This window comes from Hemiscyllium ocellatum, chromosome 6 (genome assembly GCF_020745735.1).
Source record: "Hemiscyllium ocellatum isolate sHemOce1 chromosome 6, sHemOce1.pat.X.cur, whole genome shotgun sequence".
NCBI classification, from domain to species: Eukaryota; Metazoa; Chordata; class Chondrichthyes; order Orectolobiformes; family Hemiscylliidae; genus Hemiscyllium; species Hemiscyllium ocellatum.
The window spans coordinates 48,374,436-48,387,696 of record NC_083406.1 but is presented as its reverse complement, the minus strand read 5'-3'; the positions used below and the strand labels follow the sequence as shown (position 1 = coordinate 48,387,696).

The 13,261-nt window shown below is 42.2% G+C and overlaps 1 protein-coding gene across 1 annotated transcript in view; it reads left to right on the top strand.

The window, feature by feature from the left end:
• Positions 1-9,511, top strand: part of hs6st3b (heparan sulfate 6-O-sulfotransferase 3b) — an 82,186-nt gene extending 72,675 nt beyond the window's left edge. Inside the window, exon 2 of the mRNA XM_060826540.1 lies at positions 8,288-9,511. Within this exon, the coding sequence (XP_060682523.1) occupies positions 8,288-8,993 (706 nt within the window). The 3' untranslated portion in view covers positions 8,994-9,511. The remainder of the gene's footprint in view (positions 1-8,287) is intronic.
• Positions 9,512-13,261: the final 3,750 nt, after the last annotated feature.

Genomic DNA, 13,261 nt, shown 5'->3' with positions numbered 1-13,261 from the left:
TATGTGGAAAATTTTCTACATTGTTGTTTGATATCAGTGCCACAGCTGCACTAGAATAGCTTGGCAAGAGGAGCTGCCAATTCAGGTGTATAAGTGTTATACAAGACATTTGTTAGACCTCAGCTGGAGTGCTTTGTGCAGTTATGGGTGCCACATTATAGGGAAGATGTGAATGCATCAGAGAGAGTGCAGAAACTATTTACTAGAATGGTTCCAGGACTAAGAAACTTCAGTTATGAAGATAGGTTGAAGAAGCCAGAACTGTTCTCCTTGGACAGAAGTAGGCTGAGAAGAGATTTGACAGAGATTTTAAACTCATGAGTGGACTAGATGGAGTAGATAGGAACAAACTGTTCCCACTCATGAAAAAAAAAAGTGATATGCAAACGAAGCAAGGGTGATGTGAGAAAAAAATCGTTTTCACAGTGAGTAGTTAGGGCTTGCACATAAATATGTTAAAGTAACATCAGAATAAGGAAGAAGTAACCAAGAGCAAGTATGTCAGGTGATAAGAATGACAGGGGCAGTGACAGTGAGATAGAATGATAGGAAGACAATTCACAGAATGAGTCAAAAAGTGTGGCGCTGGAAAAGCACAGCAGATCAGGCAGCATATGAGGAGCAGGATAGTCGATGTTTCAGGCATAAGCCCTTCATCAGGAATGTGGGGCTTATGCCCAAAACATCGACTCTCCTGCTCCTCAGATGCTGCCTGACCAGCTGTGCTTTCCCAGTGTCACATTTTTGACACCAAGCTCCAGCATCTGCAGTCCTCACTTTCTCCAATTCACAAAATAAATCTCCTACAATTCCACAAGCCAATACTGATCTATTTGGACAGTTAGACAATGTGGTTTTGTACTTAACGGAAGAAGATGGGCAAGTCTAGTCAGGTTATTTAAGAAATTCAAGGAAATCTGTAGATTTATACCTGAATGTACTATCTTAACCAGCCATGATGTGAATGTAGGAGAATCAGTGCCAATAAAACCAGGTCCTAATCAGTTAAACCTGAGAAAACAAGCTTGAGTGGAAACGAAAATTCAATACATGTTAGACACCTGATTTTGCCTAACGAGCAACTATAGTTCATCAGTGGTGCCATTTCCTAAATCAAATGGTGGGAGAGGGTCAACTAGATACTGCATAGATTACAGTAAAGCAGATATGGTAATTAGAACCCAATTCCTCAGTGTCAGGACTGTATTGATAAAGTTGGCAATGCTTCATTCCTTTCTTAGATTGATCTATTGAAAGTTTACTGGCATGTGCCCTTAACGTCAAGAGCCAAATGTTTAGTCAGGATATTCATATTTAGAAATGCCACAAATTTGAAAGACTTATGCATCAAAGTGTAGCTACTGCTATCTACAAGTAGCTGCACTTTATTTAGATGATATTATAATATAAAGCCATAATGTGGAGATCCCGGTGTTGGACTGGGTTAGACAAAGTCAAAAATCGCATGATATAGTCAGGTTATAGTCCAACAGGTTTAATTGAAAACACTACTCCTTCATCAGGTGCTAGTAATATAAAGCAACACAGGAGAACTTATAAAACAAGCATCAGACCTGTTAAAGCATAAATATGTTAACTTGTGACAAACAATATAATTAGAGGCCATCAATACAAGAAAGTCATCAAGAAATCCAAAGGGACTTCAGCAAAAAACATCTATGCTGAAAAAGAGTTTTAAGAATGTGGACTGGTTGAAGCAAATAATTCAATTGCATTAAAGGAGAAACTGGACAATCAGACCAGGGAGAAGGTATTTCAGTTTATATTTGGCTGTGAAAAGATAGAAGAAGACTTAAATGGATAACAAACACTAGCAATGGCCAGTTAACAGGCCAATTAATTTATTACTACAGCCATGATTTCCAAACAAGATGTTCACTTCACATCACATTCATGAAGAAAAGGTTACATCTGTATAACTTCCCATCTTAGATGGCTATCCTGTGAAAGATTTGAGTGGAGCCTGTGGTGACGAGTGCCAGCAGAGGTAATGATGCATAAGGTTTCTACATGTCAAACAGTCAGGGCAGGCAGGGACAAAGCAGTGAACAAGGTAGGACTGATAAATTAAACTGTATTTGTTTCAATGCAAGAGGCCGAACAAGGAAGGCAGATGAACTAAGGGCATGGTTAGGAACATGGGACTGGGATATCGTAGCAATTACGGAAACATGGCTCAGGGATGGGCAGGACTGACAGCTTAATGTTCCAGGATACAAATGCTACAGGAAGGACAGAAAGGAAGGCAAGAGAGGAGGGGGAGTGGCATTTTTGATAAGGGATAGCATTACAGCTGTATGTAGGGAGGATATTCCCAGACATACATCCAGTGAAGTTATGTGGGTGGAATTGAGAAAAAAGAAAGGATGATCACCTTATTGGGATTGTATTATCGACCCCCTAAAAGTCAGAGAGAAATTGAGAAATAAATTTGTAAGGAGATCTCAGTTATCAGTAAGACTAATTGGGTGGTTATGGTAGAGAATTTTACTTTCCAAACATAGACTGGGACTGCCATAGTGTTTAGGGTTTAGATGGGGAGGAATTTAAGTGTGTACAAGAATATTTTCTGATTCAGGGTGTGGATGTACTTACTAGAGAAGGTGTGATCTATATGGACTTCAGTAAGGCATTTGACAAGGTTGCCCTTGGGAGACTGGTGAGTAAGGTTAGATCTGATGGAATACAGGGAGAACTCACCATTTGGATACAGAACTTGCGCAAAGGTAGAAGACAGAGGGTGATGGTGGAGGTCTGTGACCACAAGGATCGGTGCTGGATCCACTACTTTTCATCATTTTCATGGTTGTGAGCATAAGAGGTATAGCTAGTAAGTTTGCAGATGACACCAAAATTGGAGGTGTAGTGGACAGCAAAGAAGGTTATCACAAATTACAACAGGCTGAGAAATGGTCGTTTAATTTAGATAAATGTGAGGTGCTCCACTTTGGGAAAGCAAATTTTAGCAGGATTTATGCACTTAATGGCAAGGTCCTAGGGAGTGTTGCTGAACAAAGAGACCTTGGAGTGCAGGTTCATAGGTCCTTGAGAATGAAGTCGCAGGTAGATAGGATAGTGAAGAAGGCATTTGGTATGCTTTCCTTTGTTGGTCGGAGTATTGAGTACAGGAGTTAGGAGGACATGTTGCCACTGTAGAGGACATTGGTTAGGCCACTGTTGGAATATTACATGCAGTTCTGGTCTCTTTCCTATTGGAAATATGTTGTGAAACTTGAAAGGCTTCCGAAAAGATTTGCAAGGATATTGCCAGAATTGGATTTGAACAATAGGAGCAGGCTGAATAGGCTAGGGCTGTTTTTCCTGGAGCGTCGGAGGCTGAGGGGTGACCTTATAGAGGATTATAAAATCATGAGGGGCATGGATAGGATAAATAGACAAAGTCTTTTTCCTGGGGTGGGGGAGTCCAGAACTAGAGGACATTGGTTTAGGGTGAGAAGGAAAAGATATAAAAGAGGCCCAAGAGGCAACTTTTTCACTCAGAGGGTGGTACGTGTATGGAATGAGCTGCCAGAGGAAGTGGTGGAGGCTAGTACAATTGCAACATTTAAAAGGAATGTGGATAGGTATACGAATAGGAAGGGTTTGGAGGAATATGGGCCAGATGCTGGCAGGTGGGACTAGATTGGGTTGGGATATCTGGTTGGCATGGACGAGTTGGACCGAAGGGTCTGTTTCCATGCTGTATATCTCTGTCTCTCTGAATCTTTGCCTACACTGCCTTATTTCGTCTGACCTCTCCCTCACACCACATGCTTTGTATGACTCACTTAACCTATCTAACTTAACCCAAGTAATGAATCTATTCTCACATAACCTATTCTTATCCCATTGCAGACTCTTTGGGGCAGTTACAAGAGATGAAAAATATTCATTTCTTGTTGCGAGATGAAGTAGACATGAACTCGGCAGTGTGTTTTTGGCATGTCTAGTCTGTGGCAAGTTCATACTTGTAACATGCTTGCATGCCATTCACACTCATTAGCCTGAAGCAAATTTTAATAGTTGCACTGTTAGGACAAGTCTTGTGGAACCTAGTTCCCAGTCACTTACAGGTGAATGCACCCAGTTGACTCTGTGCAGTTGCGTATAAGGTGAGTAATTGTCTACATTTAACTATGGCATGGGGGTGCTGTGTGTGTCCGTGTGTGTGCAAAGGTAGATGTTTGGACACAGTGAGTGCAGAGGAGGGAAGGAACAAGCATCTGAGCTGTGGTGGTCCTCTGAAGGGTAGGATAGGGTGTAGTTCTAAATGGGGTTTGTCAAGGTGATTGATGATCTAAGATTTGATGCTGTCAACATTAGGGTCTTATACATAAAATTGAGAGTGCTAGTTGATGGAGAGAACAGTCACAAGGGTGAGTTTGGATTGGGTTGATGGAAACAGATTAATTCCAAAGTCACATATTCAGAGGTCTCATGGGGTGCACCAAAGGAGCCGATGAAAGTACCAAGAAGGATAATTGGAGTTCAGGGTCAAGGTTTCAGTTGTCATGTGTGATGGCAAAGGGACGAGAGATAGAATGTCAAAGGAAGTGATGATTGGGCGTAGATGATGAGAATGTTCATGGATTACAGAGAAATGGTGAAAGTTTATGTTTGTTGGGTCAAGGATGATGGGGACAAGCATTATCATAAGAGTAGGAGGGTAGAAGATACAATGACAGGTTGGAACTCCACTGGCACCATATTACGAGCTTGAGTAAAATGGATATTTGTCTGCAAGATATGCTGATTGGAATGGGAGAAAGACCATCTTGGAGTTAGTCATCGAGCATTACAGCCTAAAAAGAGGAGATTCAGCCTATCATATCTACACTGGTCATCAAGCACCTAACTACTCTAGTTTCATTTCTAGCACTTGGCATGTAGCCTTGTAGCCTATGGCTTTTCAAGTGTTCACCTGAATACATCTTAAATATTCTGATGATTCCCACCTTTTCTACACTTTCATGCAGTAAGTTCCAGATACCCACCATCCTCTGGGTGAAAAAAACTCTGCTCTAAACCTACTGCCCTGACCATAAATCTATAATCCATAATTATTGATCCTTCCACAAAGGGAAAACTTCCTTCCTATCTACCTTACCTCTGTCTCTCATAACTTTGTACACCTCAGGCTGTCACCTTGGCCTTTTCTGCCCCAAAGAAAACAACCACAGCCCATCTAATCTCTCATACAAGTCCAGCCCAGACAACATCCTGGTGAACCAAACAAAAACTGAAATTGCTTGAGAAATTCAGCAGGTTTGGCAGCATCTGTGGAGAGACAAACAGAGTTAATGTTTTGAATCCAATGATCCTTCTTCAGAACTGAAGAAATACTTCCAGGGCTGAGGAAGTTCTGTTCTGTGGATAGATTGTAGAAGCTGCGACTGTTTACTTTGAAGAGAAGATTGAGAGGAGATTTGATAAAGGTTTTCAAGATCACGAGCTGTCTGGACAGAGTAGATTGGGAACACCTGCGGTAGGGTAACTCTATATTTAATCCATTGGTGAAAGAATCAAAAAAGAGAAAGCACATAAGAAAGATAATTGGTGGAAGTAGTGATGGTGACTTGAATAAAACCTTTTCAAATAGCAAGTGGTCAAAATCTGGAATGTGCTGCCTCAGTTGATGGAGGCAGGTTCAATTGAGACTTTCAAGCAGAAATTAGATTACTTACCGTGTGGAAACAGGCCCTTCAGCCCAACAAATCCACACCCACCCTCCGAAGAGCAACCCACCCAGTCCCATTCCCCTACATTTAACCCTTCACCTAACACTAGGGGCAATTTAGCATGGCCAATTCACCTGAACTGCACATTTTTGGACTGTGGGAAGAAACCAGAGCACCTGGAAAAAACCCCACACAGAAAATGTGCAAACTCCACACAGACAGTTAACTGAGGTAGGATTTGAACCCAGGTCTCTGGTACTGTGAGGCAGCAGTGCTAACCACTGTGCCATTGTGCAATGGATTATTTTAAAAGGGAACTGTGCAGGGCTACAGGGAGATAATGGGAGAATGGTATTGGGTGAATTGCTCCTTTTTACCCATACATCAATTTCAATTGGATCAAGAACTAAGTTACTATTAATCATTCCAAGGAAAATATAAATCATGGTGTTGAAGGAAAATTTTGATTTATTGACATTAGATATTAATTTAAGGATCAAATTTTGCTTAATAGAATTTGGTGTTGCACTAATGAGTGAAAGTAACTGAATTTTAAGTTAAAACTCGCAACAGTGTGATTTATTGTTACAAATGTCCTGATTTTTGGATTGAAAATAATTGTGATGCTAACTATACCATGATCATGAAAATCGAGAAATCGTGGTCAGAGTTATTTTATTCCTGGATCATGCCATAACAATATCTCAAAAATAGACTTTGACATTGCAAGTCTTAATATTTATCCACCAGATACCCATTAAATGCCCCAGTAACTATTATAGCCAGTTCATTCGTGTATAAGTGAATTTTTAATGACATGACCATTCATCGTTACTGCCAAAATACTTGAAAGTTTAAATTTATAAGTGTGTAGTCACATTCTTTCACAATTTGCGACTGACTAAACAAACAGTTATTTATTAATTCTGCCTAATATTTTTCTTACTCTCTCTTAACCACATCATTCCAAATCAGATTTTGATTTCAATACATGATTTGAATTTAATTAAAAATCCAAATCTTTCAGTCTCCAGATTGTCAGACAGCAGACAAACAACTGAAAATTCATATCAGGACACCACACAATTTTCAACCTGCTACCCTGTGAATATGACCCATCCAGTTTAAAGTTCTGAAAGGCAATTCCCCCGTTCTTTGGACCGCCATGTCAGTCTCTCCAATTCCAAGTTGGAGACTTTGGACAGTGTCACATTAATGTCCCCAGCATAAAATGTTTGACAAAAAACAATGCTTCTAACTTCTGGCTCATGGGGGGTAACATGCACTCCCTCCCTCCTCCACTCCAGTCATTAAGTCTAAGTCCCTGACTCCCCCTCAACTCCTTGAGAAACCCCAATAACTTTCTGGGCTCCCAACTACTATGCAACAACTCTCTGACAGTACAACTACTGCCTGACCTCACCCTGGTTACTTCCAACTTCCTACACCATACCAACTACCGACCTGACTACTGACTACTCTCTATGGGATCCAGCAATGCCCTAATATCCAACGATTCCCTTCGGCTCCCTACCATGCCCCTGATCAGATCTGAATAGCCCATTACCAAATATACTCCCTAATGCAGTAGCCTCAAACTATCCCACACCCACCTCCCCTCCTCACCTCACCCACCCTACTCATCTACCATATCACTCACCTCCACCCTACCCATCTACCAATTCACCCATGCCCCCTTCCTAACGACTACCTCACCCACCCTGACCCTACCTCACACCTCACCCCCACAATCCCTCACCTACCTCCATCCTACCCACTTCCTCCATCCAGCCCACCCATTTACCACACGCACACCTGCCCTTCCTCCCTCAGATTCCCCCCAGCACCCTATACATTCATTCACACATCCATCCAATCACCACTATTCAGAGTGGAGAGACAACACTGCAGCCAATTTTGCCGTGATCCTGTCTCCCCACCATCTGAACTCCTGTCCGCTCCCATCAGGTCTCCGAGTGGACACAATCCTTCGCATTTCTGGCTCGGAAGGAGGGAACGTTTGAAAGGTGCGGCAATCCGACCATGGGGCTACAAGAAACACAGAATGCTGGAGAAACTCGACAGACATGGCTGCTGAAGAAAGTTCTGAAGACCGCACTCGAAATGTTACTTTGTTTCTCTCTCCACAAATGCAGTCAAACCTGTTGAGATTCTCCAGCATTATCCCATCTTTGTTTCCTATCTCCAGTATCCACATTATTGACTTTCACATGACTGCAACTGCTCGGGAAATCCCAGCCTGGATAAATCCTGGGTTATTCCTCCTGATTTTAACTGTGGCTGCAATAAGAGTAACAGCACGGTCATCTGCCGAGCTTCCCTGTTGCTTGCCCGACTCCGAGCCGCCACACATGCTCGGTCGGTTGCGAGGTGGGGGAGGGAGGAAGAGGGACGGGGGATTGGTGATGCTGATGCTGACTTATTTGGAGAGCAGCAAGTTCATAATTAAGAGCATCTGCCGGGTTGTTCCCCAACACAGTGAGATGCAAACAGAATCCCTTTTGCTGCTGTTCTGTTACAAAAAATTGCAAACATATCACAGATGGTCTTTCTCTCCACATTTCTAGGAACTTCTATTACATAACAATGCTCAGAGACCCCGTATCCCGCTTTTTAAGCGAATGGAGGCATGTCCAGAGAGGAGCTACCTGGAGGGCTTCATTACACATGTGTGATGGCCGGACCCCTACACCGGATGAGCTTCCGACCTGCTACGTAGGGGATGACTGGTCAGGCTGCAGTTTGCAGGAGTTTATGGATTGCCCTTACAACCTGGCCAACAATCGCCAGGTCCGCATGCTGGCTGACCTGAGCCTGGTGGGTTGTTACAACGTCTCCACCATGGGAGCCAGCAGGCGCAATGAAATACTCTTGCACAGCGCCAAGACTAACCTGAAGGACATGGCCTTCTTCGGACTGACCGAGTTCCAGAGGAAGACCCAGTGTCTGTTTGAAAGAACCTTTCAGCTGAAGTTCATTTCTCCGTTCACACAACTCAACAGCACCCGGGCGGCCAGTGTGACGCTGGACCGGCAAACCCGGCGGCACATAGAGCAGCTCAACTTCCTGGATGTGCAGCTCTATGACTACGCGAAGGATCTCTTCCTGCAGCGTTTCCAGTACATGAGGCAGAAGGAGCGCCAGGAAGAGAAAAGGAAGCGCCAGGAGCAACGCAGAGCACATCGCCTGAAACAGGGAACACACAGGTCCCCAAAAATTCACACAGAGAGCGTGATGACAGATGACTATGCAAGTCTGGTGGAAAGGTGGTGACTGGTTCTCATCCGCTCCCTTCAGTCATTCATCCTGGGTAATTAACGTTGTGACCACAAATGTTGGGTCCATGTGAGAGGACAGTATTTTACATGAAATGTGCAATACCATCACCCTGTGCGATCACAGTAAACCTGTCGAGTTATCTTTGTCTTTAACTCCAGTGTAACCTTCATGTCTACATCCCACCCAGTTCCCAGCCCCATCTCACTCGTGCATTCTTGCTGTTTACCCTCGGTTCAGTTTTTGTTATGGGAGATTTAGAGTCGAACTTGCTCTCAAGGTTATGAAGAGATTGTAAAAATTTCATTCAGTTGTCCAAGGTACTTTGTCAGAAAGCAGGCAAAGCAGGTCTAAAGATAATACATGGAACAATAGATATGTGACAATACACCCAGGCATCAGATCAAATTCACCACCAAAATAGGTTTGTCTGTTATTGCTATATTAACAAGATCAAATAAAAAAAGAATTTTGAAGTTAGCACAATATTGTGACTTTTTTTAATGCTCGTGTTATTAAACTACAATTTACATCAATAAAACACATGTGATTTAACTATTAGCCTGACTGATTGCCTTTTTGAATGTTCCAGCAAAATATTTATGTCAGATTTAATTGAATTCATTGTTCTTCCTTCAGTTAACTTAAGGTTCAATTGTTTCTTCTGCGTCCACTAAGGCTTGCTAAATGGGCAAATGAATATTGTACAGAAATCTTTATGAAGTAGGTTGAGTCATACAAATGTAACAACATAGAATGAATCCGTTTAACCCATAGGGTCTGTGCTTACTCTCCATAGAGTAGTACAGGCAGTGTCATACCCCTATTACATTCCCAAGCCTCTGTGACTTCATGTGCCTCAAGTGTCTGACCAATTTCCTTTTATAATCATTGTCTCTAATTCCACTCTCCTTATAAGCAATGAATTGTTAGATATTCCTGCTCGCTTTTAAAATAAACAGGTTTTTTCCTGTCCTCCTGCATCCATATCTTTTATTCAAAACCTAACATTTATGTCTTCAAGTCTTGTGCCATCATTTAATGGGAAAAGGGTTCATTTGCTCGCCAAAATAAAATATCATTTAACCGATTTTTCAAATCAACCTTTTCAGAAATATTATTGCACACCACTCGAGCAGATGGGAATGGAACCCAGGCTTTTCTGGTCCAGGGACAGGGACACTACCTCTGATAAACTTGTACATCTTGATGAAAATCTCTCAAATTCCTTTTCTCTTAGGTGAACAAGCCAGTATCTCTAATCTAACCTTGAAACTAAAATCCTTCTTTCTTGGAACCATTCTAGTAAATGTCCTCTTCGGACTCTCAGGAACCTTAACATGGGGTGGCATGATAGCTCAGTGCTGTCACACAGCACCAGGGACCTGGGCTCAATTCCAGCCTTGGGTGACTGTCTGTGTGGAATTTGCACATTCTTTATGTGTATGCATGCATTTTCTCTGGGTGCTCTGATTTCCCCCCACAGTCCAAAGATATGCAGGTTGGGATGATTCGCGATGCTAAATTTTTTGTCCATAGCGTGCAAGGATGCCTAAGTGAGGTAGATTAGCTATGACACCAGGATTACAGGAGTAGGGGAGTGAGTTTGTCTGGGATGCTTTTTGAAGAGTCGATGTGGACTTGGTGGGCCAACTGACCTGTTTCCGCTCTGTCGGGATTCGATGAACATTTATCCTTCCTGATTGTGATGACCAGAGCTTGGCATAATACTCTGGTTTGAGCCTAACAAGAACTTTATGAAGATTATAAATCACTTTCTTGCTTTTGTCCTCAAGATCTTTATGAAGCCAATATCCCATGTGGTTTACAAATTAAACTATCAGAATATCCTTCTGCCTTCAAAGTTGACGCACAGGAACCCTCCCAGACCCCTCTGTTTGTGCACATCCTTTACAACTGTGATTAAGACAGCACTACTATATGTCACTTTATTCTGCTTTAAATGCATCATCTCAGTCTTCTCTGTAAGAACCATTCTTGACTAAAGAAGCTCCTGAATTCCTTACTAGACTTCCTCGTGGCAACTCTTACAGTGATGTCTTTCTATTATGTTCTTCCTGACAGAGAGAAAGCATTGGCCCAGATATTCTGATGAGTAGAATCATAGTTGGATTGTTTCTCTGCTCCTATTTTTTGCCCTGAGGATACAGCTCTGCATTTCCAGCTGGAAATTTCAAACCTGACTCGGTCAGAAAGGTAGAGTGTATCTGAAACCAAGCAGTTTCCCTGTAGCCCAAGATAGTCAGGGGAAGTTAAACCACACACCCTTCTGCAGCAGCCAGTACACCACGTTCTGGGAGTTATTTGTCCAGAAGCTTACCTGATTAACTTAACAGCTCCTGTATGGATGAAAGGTATGTATATAAAGTAAGTGTGGAGTTAGCATGGAAGTTTGTTAAGGGATTACGGTGCCAAACTGGGTAGGCTCAGAGACATAGGGCACCAGAGAAATATGGGTAAGGTGCCAAGTAAGTGATAGAGTGCTTAGGGCAGGTTGGTGTTGGGGCAGGTTGGTTGATGGGTAAGAGAGATCTTTGGGTTTGGTGTACGGAAGAGGGGATAATGTCTGACAGTAGTGGTGAGATAGTGGAAAGTTGTCAGGAGGAATTGTCATCTGGGATGGTGTCAAGCAGGGTGTAGTATATTGTGTCTAATAGGGACACGTGATATCTTAACGTTTGGTGAGGACAGGGTGGTTTCAGTTCTGGCAAGGATAGGTGTGTTGGTTCCTCAAATGTCAGGTCGGAGTGGTAGTAGTGGGTGATGATGTTAGTGCGATTGAGTTGTGTTGGATTGGGGAGAGGGGATTTGGTCACAGGATGATAATTTTAATGGGTCCATAGGGTATGAGGAGTTGGGAAGTTGCAGGCATGAGTGTGCACATGGAGGGTCAGCTTAATAGTTAACTCAGGAATAAGACTAGGTTTTCAATCCTCAAATTTTTCCAGGGTAACTATTGGCTTCAATTGGGCGAAATCCTCTAAATTCACTGACTTTAATATATTCTTTTCCATTTTGGAGGATTCTAGTTGTAGATGATTATGCTCCTCACTTTCATCTTCATGAATAATTTCCAACTGTCCCTGGAATTACAGAATTACCACGCTATTCTCTCTGGCCACTCTATAAAAACCTTCAGAATTTTAAAGATCTCAATTTGGCCACTCATTTGCATTTTCTTTCCAAGAGAACCAAGATCCAGGGAAACCCACAATGCTGTTCGGAAGGGAGTCTAGGATTTTGACCCAATAAACTGAAAGAACGGCAATACATTTTCAAGTCTGGATGCTAAGTGGCTTGGAGGGGAACTTTCAGGTGGTGGTTGTGTTCCTATGTATCTGTTGCCTTTGACTGTCTAGATGGCCATAGTCATAGGTTAGGAAGGTGTTGTTTAAGGAGCCTTAGAGATTTTCTGCACTGTATCTTGTATGTGGTACACACTGCTGCTACTGAGTGTCTGTGATGGAGGGAGCAAAATGTTTGGAAATGTACTATCAGTCAAGCAGGCTGCTTTGTCCTGGTTCCTGTCAAGCTTCTTGATTGTTATTGGAATTACACCCATCCAGACAAGTGGGAAGCATTCAATCACACTCCAGACTTGTGCCTTCTAGATGGTGGACAGGATTTGGGGAGTCAGGAGGTGAGTTACTTGCTGCAGTATCCCAAGCCTCTGAGCTGTTCTTGTCGCCACATTATTTATATAACTAATCTAGATCAGTTTCTTGTGAATTGTAACTGTTAGACTTAGGTCTTTGCTTGCTGAAATTCTTAATTGTAATCTCTCTTGGATTTTCAGTCTTTAACTCACACCAGTAGAAAGTGGGAGAGAAAGACATTTGCAAGCTGTCCTGCAGATTTTTAACAATCTGCAGCTCAAACAATTCCAGGATTGCCAACAAGTAGTGTTTCCTTAACTCAAACTTTCTGTCTCAAAGTGTCCACTTTGAAAAATAACATTGTCCTGTGCAGCTAACATTATATTTTAGCTTTATAACAGTCTGACTTCCATTCTAGCTTATAGTCAACAGAAAAAAAACATGTAGTCCCTTCCTGTAAGTGTTACAAAACGTAGTTGCAAGCATGAGAACTAGATGGTTCAGGTACACTCTGGGCCTGGATTGCAAATTTGTAAACTCTAAAATAATTATAGATAGAAGTCCTTCTCATGGTCAAAGTTTGTCCAGCGACAAGGATCAGACTCTCAGAATTGACAGCTGTTATGATTCCTTCTGATGTTATTACCA